This window comes from Pristiophorus japonicus, chromosome 1, assembly GCF_044704955.1.
Source record: "Pristiophorus japonicus isolate sPriJap1 chromosome 1, sPriJap1.hap1, whole genome shotgun sequence".
Classification (NCBI taxonomy): domain Eukaryota; kingdom Metazoa; phylum Chordata; class Chondrichthyes; family Pristiophoridae; genus Pristiophorus; species Pristiophorus japonicus.
Window position 1 is genome coordinate 102,789,578 of NC_091977.1, and position 13,984 is coordinate 102,803,561.

General features: G+C 43.7%; 1 protein-coding gene across 4 annotated transcripts in view; it reads left to right on the forward strand.

The window, feature by feature from the left end:
- fancc (FA complementation group C) overlaps nt 1–13,984 on the forward strand; it is a 330,390-nt gene that overhangs the window by 201,690 nt on the left and 114,716 nt on the right. For all 4 annotated transcript variants that reach the window (XM_070882002.1, XM_070881996.1, XM_070882011.1 and 1 more), the window contains exon 9: nt 6,599–6,654. In XM_070882002.1, the coding sequence (XP_070738103.1) occupies nt 6,599–6,654 (56 nt within the window). The remainder of the gene's footprint in view (nt 1–6,598; nt 6,655–13,984) is intronic.

The following is a 13,984-nucleotide window of genomic DNA, read 5'->3' on the forward strand; positions in this document are numbered from 1 at the left end:
GGAATAAGGTGGTCGAATTAACTGTGCAGATAGCAGTTAACGGATACGATGTGGTTGGCATCATGGAGACATGGCTCCAGGGTGACCAAGGCTGGGAACTCAACATCCAAGGGTATTCAACATTTAGGAAGGATAGACAGAAAGGAAAAGGAGGCGGGGTGGCATTGCTGGTTAAAGAGGAAATTAATGCAATTGTAAGGAAAGACATTAGCTTGGATGATGTGGAATCGGTATGGGTGGAGCTACAGAATACCAAAGGGCAGAAAACGCTAGTGGGAGTTGTGTACTGACCTCCAAACAGTAGTAATGATGTTGAGGAGGGCATCAAACATAAAATTAGGGGTGCATGCAATAAAGGTGCAGCAGTTATCATGGGTGACTTTAATATGCATATAGATTGGGCTAACCAAACTGGAAACAATACGGTGGAGGAGGATTTCCTAGAGTGCATAAGGGATGGTTTTCTAGACTAATATGTCGAGGAACCAACTAGGGGGGAGGCCATCTTAGACTGGGTGTTGTGTAATGAGAGTAGATTAATTAGCAATCTCATTGTGCGAGGCCCCTGGGGGAAGAGTGACCATAATGTGGTGGAATTCTACTTTAGGATGGAGAATGAAACAGTTAATTCAGAGACCATGATCCAGAACTTAAAGAAGGGTAACTTTGAAGGTATGAGGCGTGAATTGGCTTGGATAGATTGGCGAATGATACTTAAGAGGTTGACAGTAGATGGGCAATGGCAGACATTTAGAGACCGCATGGATGAACTACAACAATTGTACATCCCTGTCTGGTGTAAAAATAAAAAAGGGAAGGTGGCTCAACCGTGGCTATCAAGGGAAATCAGGGATAATATTAAAGCCAAGGAAGTAGCATACAAATTGGCCAGAAATAGCAGCGAACCCGGGGACTGGGAGAAATTTAGAACTCAGCAGAGGAGGACAAAGGGTTTGATTCGGGCAGGGAAAATAGAGTACGAGAGGAAGCTTGCAGGGAACATTAAAATGGACTGCAAAAGCTTCTATAGATATTTAAAGAAAAAAGCTTAGTAAAGAAAAACGTAGGTCCCCTGCAGTCAGACTCAGGGCAAGTCATAACTGGGAACAAAGAAATGGCAGACCAATTGAACAAGTACTTTGGTTCGGTATTCACTAAGGAGGACACAAACAACCTTCTGGATATAAAAGGGGTCAGAGGGTCTAGTAAGAAGGAGGAACTGAGGGAAATCCTCATTAGTCGGGAAATTGTGTTGGGGAAATTGATGGGATTGAAGGCCGATAAATCCCCAGGGCCTGATGGTCTGCATCCCAGAGTACTTAAAGAGGTGGCCTTGGGAATAGCGGATGCATTGACAGTCATTTTCCAACATTCCATAGACTCTGGATCAGTGCCTATGGAGTGGAGGGGAGCCAATGTACCCCCACTTTTTAAAAAAGGAGGGAGAGAGAAAACAGGGAATTATAGACCGGTCAGCCTGACAGCGGTAGTGGGTAAAACGATGGAATCAATTCTTAAGAATGTCACAGCAGCGCATTTGGAAAGAGGTGACATGATAGGTCCAAGTCAGCATGGATTTGTGAAAGGGAAATCATGCTTGACAATCTTCTGGAATTTTTTGAGGATGTTTCCAGTAGAGTGGACAAGGGAGAACCAGTTGATGTGGTGTATTTGGACTTTCAGAAGGCTTTCGACAAGGTCCCACACAAGAGATTAATGTGCAATGTTAAAGCACATGGGATTGGGGGTAGTGTGCTGACGTGGATTGAGAACTGGTTGTCAGACAGGAAGCAAAGAGTAGGAGTAAATGGGTACTTTTCAGAATGGCAGGCAGTGACTAGTGGGGTACCGCAAGGTTCTGTGCTGGGGCCTCAGCTGTTTACATTGTACGTTAATGATTTAGACGAGGGGATTAAATGTAGAATCTCCAAGGTTGCGGATGACACTGTGAGCTGCGAGGAGGATGCTATGAGGCTGCAGAGTGACTTGGATAGGTTAGGTGAGTGGGCAAATGCATGGCAGATGAAGTATAATGTGGATAAATGTGAGGTTATCCACTTTGGTTGTAAAAACAAAGAGACAGACTATTATCTGAATGGTGACAGATTAGGAAAAGGGGAGGTACAATGAGACCTGGGTGTCATGGTACATAAGTCACTGAAGGTTGGCATGCAGGTACAGCAGGTAGTTAAGAAAGCAAATGGCATGTTGGCCTTCATAGCGAGGGGATTTGAGTACAAGGGCAGGGAGGTGTTACTACAGTTGTACAGGGCCTTGGTGAGGCCACACCTCTGGAGTATTGTGTACAGTTTTGGTCTCCTAACTTGAGGAAGGACATTCTTGCTATTGAGGGAGTGCAGCGAAGGTTCACCAGACTGATTCCTGGGACTGACCTATCAAGAAAGACTGGATCAACTGGGCTTGTATTCACTGGAGTTCAGAAGAATGAGAAGGGATCTCATCGAAACGTTTAAAATTCTGACGGGTTTAGACAGGTTAGATGCAGGAAGAATGTTCCCAATGTTGGGGAATTCCAGAACCAGGGGTCACAGTCTAAGAATAAGGGGTAAGCCATTTCGGACCGAGATGAGGAGAAACTTCTTCACCCAGAGAGTGGTGAACCTGTGGAATTCTCTACCACAGAAAGTTGTTGAGGCCAATTCACTAAATATATTCAAAAAGGATGTAGTCCTTACTACTAGGGGGATCAAAGGGGTATGGCGAGAAAGCAGGAAATTGCATGTTCACCCATGAACTCATTGAATGGCGGTGCAGGCTCGAAGGGCTGAATGGCCTACTCCTACACCTATTTTCTATGTTTCTAATCGCCTTCCGAGTCAGAAGGAAGTGCTTCCTCCTGACTCGCTTGTGTGATGGTGTTGGTGGTATGTAGTTCAGTGCCGTGTCCCGCCACTATCGCATGCCGCAAGGCATCGACGGAGGCAGTCGTCGCACGCATCGCGCGGATCATCTGCTGCATATCTTCCAAATTGCGAGCAGACACCCGTGACATGTCCCTCGTGTATACCACGAACGCCTGGAGGAGCTTGCGACATCGCGACACTCTCCATGCACAGTCTGGTCAAGCCCTCGATATGATCAGCCAGAGGAGACATGTGCTGACCTCGCTGACTCGACCTTGGTGGGGTTCCGTTTGCACTAACATGTGCTTTAGCATCGCCGGCTGCAACCCGCTTGGTCCCGCTACCTCTTCTGTCGAAACCGATGTCATGGCCGCAGCTCCCACAAGTGATAGTTCCATCACAGCGATGCTAGGGACATCCTCCTCCTATCCAGGATTTTCTCCTCCTGCTCCATTGTCTGTTCATCATCCTCATCATCTTCCTCCTCCCCATCCGTGGTGACGACCACGGTCAAAGTTGCAGGTTGAAGTTCAGGTTGTGCCTCGCTGCGCATGGGTGTTGTTGGACCTGCAAAACACAATTGAGCTTATTAGAATGGAAGGGTACACATTCTTGCGCTGCGTTGCGCTGGCATACGAAGGAGGAGCAGCACTACTACAATAAATGAGACCAAGAGACGTTACATAATAACGCATCACACGCTAGTACATATGGTAGTAAATACAAGTTGAAATTCAGTAACCCAGAGAGCTGTGGAGGCTGGATCAGTCGGAGATAGACAGAATGATAAGGGAGTGAATGTTTATGGGGAGCGGACAGAGAAGGGGACAGATGGCCTGCTCCTGCTCCTGCTCTTATCTCTTATGTTGCCAACCTGAGAGTAGCACAGAGGCTACATGGGAATCAGGATAGCTGCATGCATAACATGACATCATTCGTATATTGTAATGAAATGACGTTACACTACTTTAACACTGCTTGATGCATTACTCACGTGACACAAGCAAGGGCTCTGCCTCACCATGGGTAGCCAACCGAGTGTGGCCTTCCACCAGTGCCGCAGAACGTTCCTCCAACTCGTTGAGCTGAGTTCGCTGTGCGGTCCCTTCTCCGGTGCGCCTGCGCTCAGCCCGATTCTTCGACAACTTCCTCTGTAAATGTGACAAGAGCATGGCACAAGCTAATTGACTAGGTACTATCATGGAAAGACAACAATTTCCAACATTATATGCTAATAGGATTTGTATCCACAATTGATGCATGGTTATAACAAAGATCATGTTTAGGATCTAATGCTTGACACAAACATCTCTCCACTACAATCTCCATTGAAGGGTCCCCGGGGAGTGGTGGGAATCAGGATCGCTGGTGAACTCGGCAATAACAGGAGCTAATGTCCCAAAGTGTCCCAGGGCAGACAGTGAGCAAGGGCAGCTCTCCCCCAGTCCAGGCTGGGTCACTGTGTAAGTGACAGCAGCCGGAGAGATTGACTTAAAAAGGGCGCAGGTTCTGAGCCCTGTCCAGATCTTAACAGGGAATATATGCAAGAATAACAAGCTTAATTTCAATCCTGGAGATTTATAATTACAATTTGCATCATTACAATTTAAAATCTATACTTACTCTTGCTGAAGCAACCAGGCTGTTCCAGCGCTTCAGGCACTGGTCAGATCCCGTGGCCTTGTGCGCGCAGACGAGACGACGTCGGCGATCTCGCCCCATATTTTACGGTTGGTCTGGAGTGGAGGTTTCCCACGCCCACCCCGAGTTAATTGGGCCCACTGTGAGTGCACCTACCGACGAGGACCTCGTTTGCCTCATCTGAGAAGGATTTGGCCCTCCTCCTTCCCCCCCCCCCCCGCCCCCACTGCCTCCACATCTTGAAGACTATGCTCTGAATCAGACATTATTTTAAGTGATACTAATCTCTTTCTTTCTCTCTCTCTCTCTCTCTCTCTCTCTCTTTGTTTTTCTCTCTCCTCTCTCTCTCCCCCACCCTTTGCCTTCTGTGCATGCGTGGATGACCCCTGACCTCCCGAATCGCGGGAAAACCTATTTGCCAAAAAAAAATGCAGACGCAGAAGGCCGTTGCTAAGGAAGCCTTGCCTTCCACATCGCTGAGGCCCATTTCGCATCGCTGGGTTATCGCCTCCCAAAAAAGCCGAAAGTAGCGATCCCAAAAATGGGCAATGTTCCAGCGATCCTGAAGGCTGAAACATCACTAAGGCTGGAACATCGCCCATGTTTTGGGCCCTAACGATCTAAGTGGAACGTCTAGCCCATATATGTTTTGGTGGTGTTGGATGAGGGATAAGTGTTGGGTTGGACACTGGCAGAACTCCCAAGCTCTTTGAATAGTGCCACCTGAACAGTCAGGTGGGGCCTTGCTTAACATTGTACGTATTTGAAAGATGGCACTTCTGGCAATTCAGCACCCTCTCAGTACAGGTGCGACATCCAAAATCCGGGAGTTCCGGAATCCGGAATGTTCCAGAATCCAGACACTGGGCCGATCTGTGGCAGGGTCATCCGGAAACTGGAAAATGTTCCGAAATCCGGACTCCCCCGCCTCGGCGGCTCGTCCTCACCTTGGCCCAACCACCCCCGGTCTCCAGCCACCCGACCTTGGCCCGGCCCGACCTTGCACGGCCTTCGGCTGCCTGACCTCGGCATGGCCTCGGCCCGAACTCCGGCTGCCTGACCCCGCCGCTGCCTGATCTCTGGCCGCCCGACCTCAAGCCCCATCTCCCCTGACCTCGGCCCGGCCTCACCCGATCTCCCCTGGCCTCAGCTCGACTGACCCCCCACCCCCAACCTCCGTTGGCCCGACCGACCAAATATCCCCACCTACCTTCCTCAGCCCAGGCAAAGACGTTTAGTAATCTGGAAATATCCGGAACGGCCTCGGTCCCGAGGTTTCCGGATTTCAGACGTCACACTGCACTGAAGTGTCGGCCTATGTTGTGTGTTCAAGACTTAGAGTGAGGCATAAATCCATGACTTACTAACTCAGAGATAAGAGTGCTACAGTGGAACCAAGCTAGCAAAGCCTAGTACAGGAGATTAAGTTAATGATTAAATGGAAACATGGCAATTCATCTACAGACACTGATTTTTACATTCATGTTCATGTATTTAATATTAATACATGTGAGAAATAGGGAAATGTCAGATGACAGAAATGCAACAAAAAGTTAAAGAACTTTTTTAATGTTATGGAGAGATATTGTAAACTACTTCATAATGTCTCAATTTAAAAGATAATTAAAAATAAAAGCTTGTTGAAAGGTTTTTATCAAATAAATATGAATAATTTGCGCTGATCCGCAAAAAAACAATTCTGTATTATTTCTCACATGGGATTAAATTACCATGACTTAAGGATTAACTGGCGGGAAAACTTAAGCATATTCAGTGTACACCTAAATTGCGAAGTTTGGATATTCCAGCAGTCTATGGGATTTAGTGACTCAGAATATTGCGATTTTAAATGGAATATCTGTGGCACTGTTCAATGAAATTCAACATTTGCCTGGTTGTGTGAACATCCTACTTATTTTCAGCACGTCAAGTTTATTTCAGCATAAAATGTTCGAACTGGTAACTTTCATTAGTCTGTCTGTATTAAAAAGAATACAAATGAATTTGACACTAAGTGCGCCACCGTTTAAGCAACCAACAGTGTTTTAAATAAAAGCAAAATTGCAATAACTGACTTTTTTTTTCTATTGCAGCCGAAAGCATCAGCCTGTCATCCTTCGTTATTTAGGGTACTTGATAATTTCTTCAGGTAAGAATAATTTGCTAATTTGAACATACAAGACATTTTGATGTAAAAATCAAAGGGCCTTGCTCTTCCCTATCTCTGTAACCTCCCCAGCCCTACAACCTGAAGGTAAGAACTTTACATATCCAAGTTTGCACTGACGCTAATTTGGAAGGCACAGTAAGTCATGCAGATGCAGGAAGTTTGACAGATTAAGTGAGTGGGCAAAACTGTGGCAAATGGAGTTCAATGTGGGGAAGTGTAAAGTAATTCAGTTTGGATCCAAGAAAGACAAATCAAGAGTATTTTCTAAATGGTGAGAATCAAGGAGCTGTGGAGGAGCCAAGAGATTTGGGGTCCACGTATACAAATAACTAAAAGATATCCACTTTGGCAGAAATAATAGAAAAGCAATTTATAATTTAAATGGAGAAAAATTGCAAAGTGCTGCAGTACAGAGAGACCTGCGGGTCCTTGTGCATGAAACATAAAATGTTAGTATGCAGGTACAGCAAGTAATCAGGAAGGCAAATTGAATGTTGGCCTTTATTGCAAGAGGGAAAGTGTATAAAAGCAGAGAAGTCCTGCTACAACTGTACTGGGTATTGGTGAGGCCACACCTGGAGTACTGCATACAGTTTTGGTCTCCGTATTTAAGGAAGGATATACTTGCATTGGAGGCTGTTCAGAGAAAGTTCACTAGGTTGATTCTGGAGATGAGGGGGTTGACTTATGAAAGTAGGTTGGGCCTATACACATTGGAGTTCAGAAGAATGAGAGGTGATCTTATTGAAACATATAAGATAATGAGGGGGCTCAACAAGGTGGATGCAGAGAAGATATTTCCACTCATTGGGGAAAGTAAAACTAGGGGACGTAGTCTCAGAATAAGGGGCCGCCCATTTAAAACTGAGATGAGAAGGAATTTCTTCTCTGAGGATTGTAAATCTGGAATTCTCTGCCCGAGAGAGCTGTGGAGGCTGGGTCATTGAATATATTTCATCATCATCATCATCATTATAGGCAGTCCCTCGAACGAAGATGACTTGGTTCCATATGAGTTCACAGATGTTTCAATGAAGGACCTGATGTTCCAGTCCTGAACTCCAATTGAGGAGGTGGAAGATGCCTGTGCGTGGATTTTTTTTAACGTGTGATGACCGTTGCACATCGGCCACCACACGGGCTTGACAAAGCTCGGCCTTTATCCAGTGGCAAGGGTTAACCAGGACATTAAATATTGAATATATTAAAGGCGGAGATAGACAGATTTTTGAGCGATAAGGGAGTAAAGGGTTATGAGGAATGTAATATATATAGCTCCACCTGTGGACTCCAGTGCTGTTTATAATAAAGAAGGGAACGGTCACCTGACTGGTGAGTTCCAGAATGTTCTGCCATCTTAAGGCTGTGTGTGTCTGTGAGTTACTGAAAGTATAACAATGGCGACGAAGATGGATTTATCGGGGGGGAAAAAAAGCTGACATTTTTGTTGGTGGAGGATTCAGCCAACTGACAAAGAGACTTTGAGAACTTCTCTGTTTTGATTAACAGCTACAAATCTAAGGTAAATTACAAGCACACTTGTTTGAACTGCCAGAGTCCAGATGGCTGCGCCTATTGGAATAATAGGGTGTTTGGGTGAGTTTCAACGCGACCGTGAAAGTTTCAGCACGTATGTGGAGCAGCTAGAAATGTTTTTCACCGCAAATAATATCATCGAATTCCCCACTGATGAAAACCATATCCGGGTGGTGTTGGAACGACAAAGGGCTATTTCCTTAGCTGAAGCAGGGCTCGAGGTGTATGAAAACTTGAAAAATTTGTTTGTGCCTGTCAAGCCAAAGGACACAATGCTTAAGCAGGTTAGCTCTACAGCCCTGAGCCCCTGGAAATTGCTGAAAGTTATTGTTTCGGAATATGAGATCAATTAACCGAAGAAAATATCAGTGAGTACATTGTAGCATTAAAAAAGCTATCTATTCACTGTAATTTTGGAAACTTTCAAGACCGAGCATTGCGTGACTGCTTTGTTTGTGGGATGAAAAATGATGTGATCAGAAGAAAGTTATTGACAACTCCTAACTTGACTTTTGATTCAGCTTGTCAGACAATTATGTCAATGAACATGGCCGAATAATATTCCCGAGAATTTCATACTATTTTCAGTCATCAGACAACCGAGGTGAATCGCCTGCAGGTTAAAAGTGACAGGCAGTTAGGCCCCAGAGTCTCAGAAACTGGCAATGGTTACAAAGCATTGAAGCCCTGCTATCGATGCCTGGGACAACACATTGCTCAAAGTTGTCCATATGTGAAGGCAGAGTGTTTTATCTGCAGGGAAAATGAGCATCTTGCGAAGGCATGCCGACTGAAGGGTAAACCGGCTTTCAAAGCTTTGAGTAGAAATCCCCAGAGACTACATAGCATGGAAGAAAAACAACAGGATGAAGAGGTTTTAGAGCTACACATCGTCAGGAGCACGAGGTTAACTAACAGTGATTTGAAAAGTATCATAATCCACATAGATGTTGCAGGAACCAAGATACCCGTGGAAATCGACACAGGTGCATCCGTGAGTGTAGAACTAGAGTCGCTATACCTCGACAAATTGCATGATTTCCCATTGGAGAAATCCAAGATAGAGCTGCGAGGCTACTCGGGAGAGAACATTCCTGTGGTAGGTCGAATCACCGTACCGATGAAATACAAGGATCAATTTCAGAGCTTGCCTCTATTAGTAGTGGGAGGAGACAAGCCTGCCTTACTAAGAAGAAATTGGTTGGGATCACTGAAGCTGGATTGGAGTGAGATTTTTCGTGTTGAAACGAGATTTGCATCAAAGGATGATGTCATCAAGAATTATGCTAAGGTGTTCTGCGAAATGGGCAGTCCGATCCAAGGCTTCAAGGCAAGTGTCAGGGTACAGAAGGATGCTAGATCGATTTACTGCAAGCCACGTTCCATACCATATGCACTCAAGGAGAAAGTTGAGCAAGAACTTAAAAGACTAGAGACTGAGAACATTATTTGTAAGATAGATCGATGTAATTGGGCTACACCCATTGTTGTTGTATCTAAGTCCGATGGTAAGGTAAGATTGTGTGGTGATTATAAAGTAACCGTAAACCAGGTTCTAGACGGTAATCTCCCCAATATATTGCCAAATGTAAAAGATTTGTTCACAACACTGACAAGTGGTCAGATCTTCTAAAAGTTGGATCTTATGAATTCCTACTTACTGCTTGAACTAGATGAGGAGTCCAAGTCATGCTTGACTATAAATACTTATCTAGGCCAAATCAATTTAATAGGCTACCATTTGGAGTGTCTTCCGCCCCTGCCATATTCCAAGGGGTGATGAACCAGATTTTGCAAGGTATTGAAGGGGATAGTATGTTATTTAGATGACATACTAATTTCAGCACCAAATAGGCAAATTCATAATAGCATATTGAATGAAGTCCTCAAATGGCTAGAGAAGCACAGAGTAAGTGTGTCTGCTCGCAAGTGTGAGTTATTTCAAAACTCAGTGGAGTACTTAGGGTACAGAGTAGACAAAGATGGTTTACATCCAACCAAGGGAAAGCTGGATGCAATCAGAAATACACTCACTCCCAAGAATGTCACTGAACTTTGATCATTTTTGGGTCTTTTGAACTATTATGGGAAGTTTCTACCAAATTTGGCGATATTATTACATCCACTGAATGAACTATTGAAAAAAACAGGTCCATTGGAAGTGGTCAGAAGAATGCGATACAACATTCAAGGAGTGTAAAAGCAAATTGGTGGAGAGCACCATGTTAGTTCACTATGACGTATCTAAGGAGAGCAAGCTCGCATGTGATGCCTCTCCGTATGGAGTTGGGGCAGTGATCTCTCATGTATTACGTAGTGGGGAGGAGAAACCGATTGCTTTTGTTTCACGCACTCTCAGTGCCAGTGAGCGTAATTATGCGCAAATCGAAAGGGAAACTTTGGTATTAATTTTGAGGTCAAGAAGTTCCACAAATATTTGTATGGTCATAAGTTTACCATCATTACGGATCATAAGCCCCTGGCAGCAACCCTCCATCCAAAGTCCCCAGTTCCAACATTAGATGCAGCCAGAATGCAGAAATGGGCTTTGATTTTGTCAACATGTACATATGATATTGAATACTGACGATCAGCTGATCACAGTAATGCTGATGCTATGTCTAGATTGCCTTCCCCATCACAAGTTACACCCGATAGGGAAGAAGTGTTCTGTTTTTCATATATTGATGAACTGCCAGTCACAGCTGAAGAGATAGGTGGAGCAACCAAACGTGACCCAGTGATGTCAAAGGTGTATGATTATATTGCAAATAGCTGGCCAAACCAGGTAACAGACAAAGATATTCATCCATTCTTCATTCGTAGGAATGAATTATCAGTCGATAAAGATTGTATCATGTGGGGTGCAAGAGTGGTTATACCAAATAAATTCATGTCCAAATGAATTAGGGAGACCTCCATGACCAGCACCTGGGAATGTGCTTGACCAAGAGTTTTGCACGCAATTAGTTATGGTGGCCAGGTCTTGATAAAGATATAGAATATATTGTCAGTCAGTGTACGACATGTCAATCAGTAAGCAAGAAACCACCATCAGTACCATTACAGCCATGGAAATGGCCTCCCAGGGTGTGGCAAAGGCTACATATCGATTTTGCTGAGCTAGAAGTACAACAATTGTTCATTGTGATTGATAGCCATTCAAAGTGGGTTGAGGTGTTTCCAATGTGGAAAATAACAAGTAAAATATTCGACATTTTGCGAAGATTGTTTTCTTCATTTGGCCTCCCAGAAGAAATTGTTTCTGATAATGGACCACAATTTCGTTCAGAAGAATTTGCACAGTTCACGAGCAAAAATGGTGTGGAACATACCAAGGTCCCACCGTACCATCCTGTTTCAAATGGTGCAGCAGAGCGCACTGTACAAATTGTAAAACGGCCCTCATCAAACAGATGTTGGATCCATTACGTATCATAATACTCCTCACACAACTACTGGTAGAACAGCAGCAGAGTTGTTTCTCAAACGACAGCCACGAACCAGATACTAGTTGTTAAAACCAAACTTGGCACAGTCCGTAGAAGAGACACAATTAAGACAGAAAGAGAATCATGATAGAGGTAGAGTAAAAGAGAGAAGTGTGAAATTAAATCAGAAGGTGAGAGTGAAGAACCATCACCATAAATGGCTAAAGTGGTTACTAGGAAGAGTGGTGAAGATATGTGGTCCTCGCACATATTTGGTCAAGACGTTTGATAATGGACAGGTTAGGTTTGTTCATATTGATCATATTTTACCTACAGACGTGAAAGTAGTTGAAGGTGGGAATGATTCAATTATTTCTGACTCATCAGACAGTTTTGATACAAGTAAAGTACCAGTAGCATATCCGACATCCAATGTACTGGAAACAAATCCAAGAGAAAGTCAGAATTTAAGTCTGAGTCCGAGTCAGGAAAACAAACAGTCTGAAGTTAGAGTAATTTCAAATGGAAATCAAGGGCATGCCTTGGAGGAAACCTTTCCTCAGGATCAGCCTCAAATGAGTTTAAATTCAACACCATGTTTGCAAGGTTCTGCTCAGGAGCAAAGGTATCCTCTTCGAAACAGAAAACAATTGGTTAAGCTTGATTTGTAAATATGGCAAAATAAGTCCATGTCTTTTGTTATGTATAACCATGCAAGTTATGTATAATGATTATTTTGTTACAATTACTTCTTCATTGAGGAGGGAGAAGTGTAATATATATAGCTCCACCTGTGGACTCCTGTGGCACTGCAGACAGTGCTGTTTATAATAAAGAAGGGAACGGTCACCTGACTGGTGAGTTCCGGAATGTTCTGCCACCTTAAGGTTGTGTGTATGTCTGTGAGTTACTGAAAATATAATGGGGAGCGGGCAGGGAAGTGGAGCTGAGTCCATGATCAGATCAGCCATGATCTTATTGAATGGCGGAGCAAGCTCAAGGTTCCTAATGTCCTACTCCTGCTCCTATTTCTTATGTTCTTATAGCAATCAAAAAGGTTAATAAATATTGCTCATTATCTCAAGGGGACTGGAATACAAAGGGAAGAATTTATGCTTCAGTTGTTTAGAGCCTTGGTCAGACCCCATGAGACTGCGTTCATTTCTGGCGAGCACACCTCAGGAACGATATATTGGTCTTGGAGGGCGTATAGGGCAGATTCACCAGAATGATACCAGGTTTTAAAAGATTAAGCTATGCGAATAGGTTGCATAAACCTGGCATGTCTTTGCTTGCATAAAGAAGATTGAGGGGTGATTTAATTGAGGTGTTTAAATTACATTGACAGTTCTAAGTTTCTTAAGTACAAGAATTCTGGGTTTAATGTTGCAAAATCATTTTTGTATCTTCAATAATTCACATTCAAATATTTGAGGGCTGGTAAACAGAATACACAAATAGGTGGAAAATGTGCAATTAAGCACATCAAAATCTCTTGAAACTTTTTGAGTCCAAAATATAAGGACATTTTTCTGTGAGATATTTCAGATTGGCTGCTTATGATTTTGCTGCCCTAAAGTATTTATTATTTATTATTACTGGTTCTTTTCATTTATAAAAGCTTACTGGTCATGTCCTTTCAGTGACTTAAGCATGTGCCACCAGCTCCGGATGTGTAGTCATGCACATCTGGCAGAAAATCAAAGTAAGTTTGCTACATTAACTTAGAATGGCCACCAGTAGGGCCCGGTAAAAACAGATCTTTCCAGCTGCTGGCTTTAAAGAATTTAGCAGGTTTACGTTGTGTTTGCTGATGGCTGCTTGAGACTCGTATATTGCGAGCCAGCGGCATTTGCACAACATGAAACCAAAATAAAAGCAGCTTGAGTGAGAGCATAGCCTCGTTGTGACCATTACAAGCAAATTTCTTTATCAGTTTTATGAACAGTGTTTGAGAATTATTGTACATATATAATTGCTGAAGCTTAGGATGATTTTGGCACACAACTTTGTAAAACAGCCAGATAGAGATTTTTTTAAAAGTTCAACCTGAAATGTCAATCTCTTAAAGCTCTAGGGCTGCATTTTCCATTATTTTGCGCCACATTTCACGCCTCGGCGGGGAGGAAAAAGGTGTTTAATAAGAACATAAGAAATAGGAGCAGGAGTAGGCCATACGGCCCCTCGAGCCTACTCCGCCACTCAATAAGATCATTGCTGCTCTGATCATGGACACAGGTCCACTTCCCTGCCCGCTCCCCATAACCCCTTATTCCCTTATCGTTTAAGAAACTGTCTATTTCTGTCTTAAATTTATTCAATGTCCCAGCTTCCACAGCTCT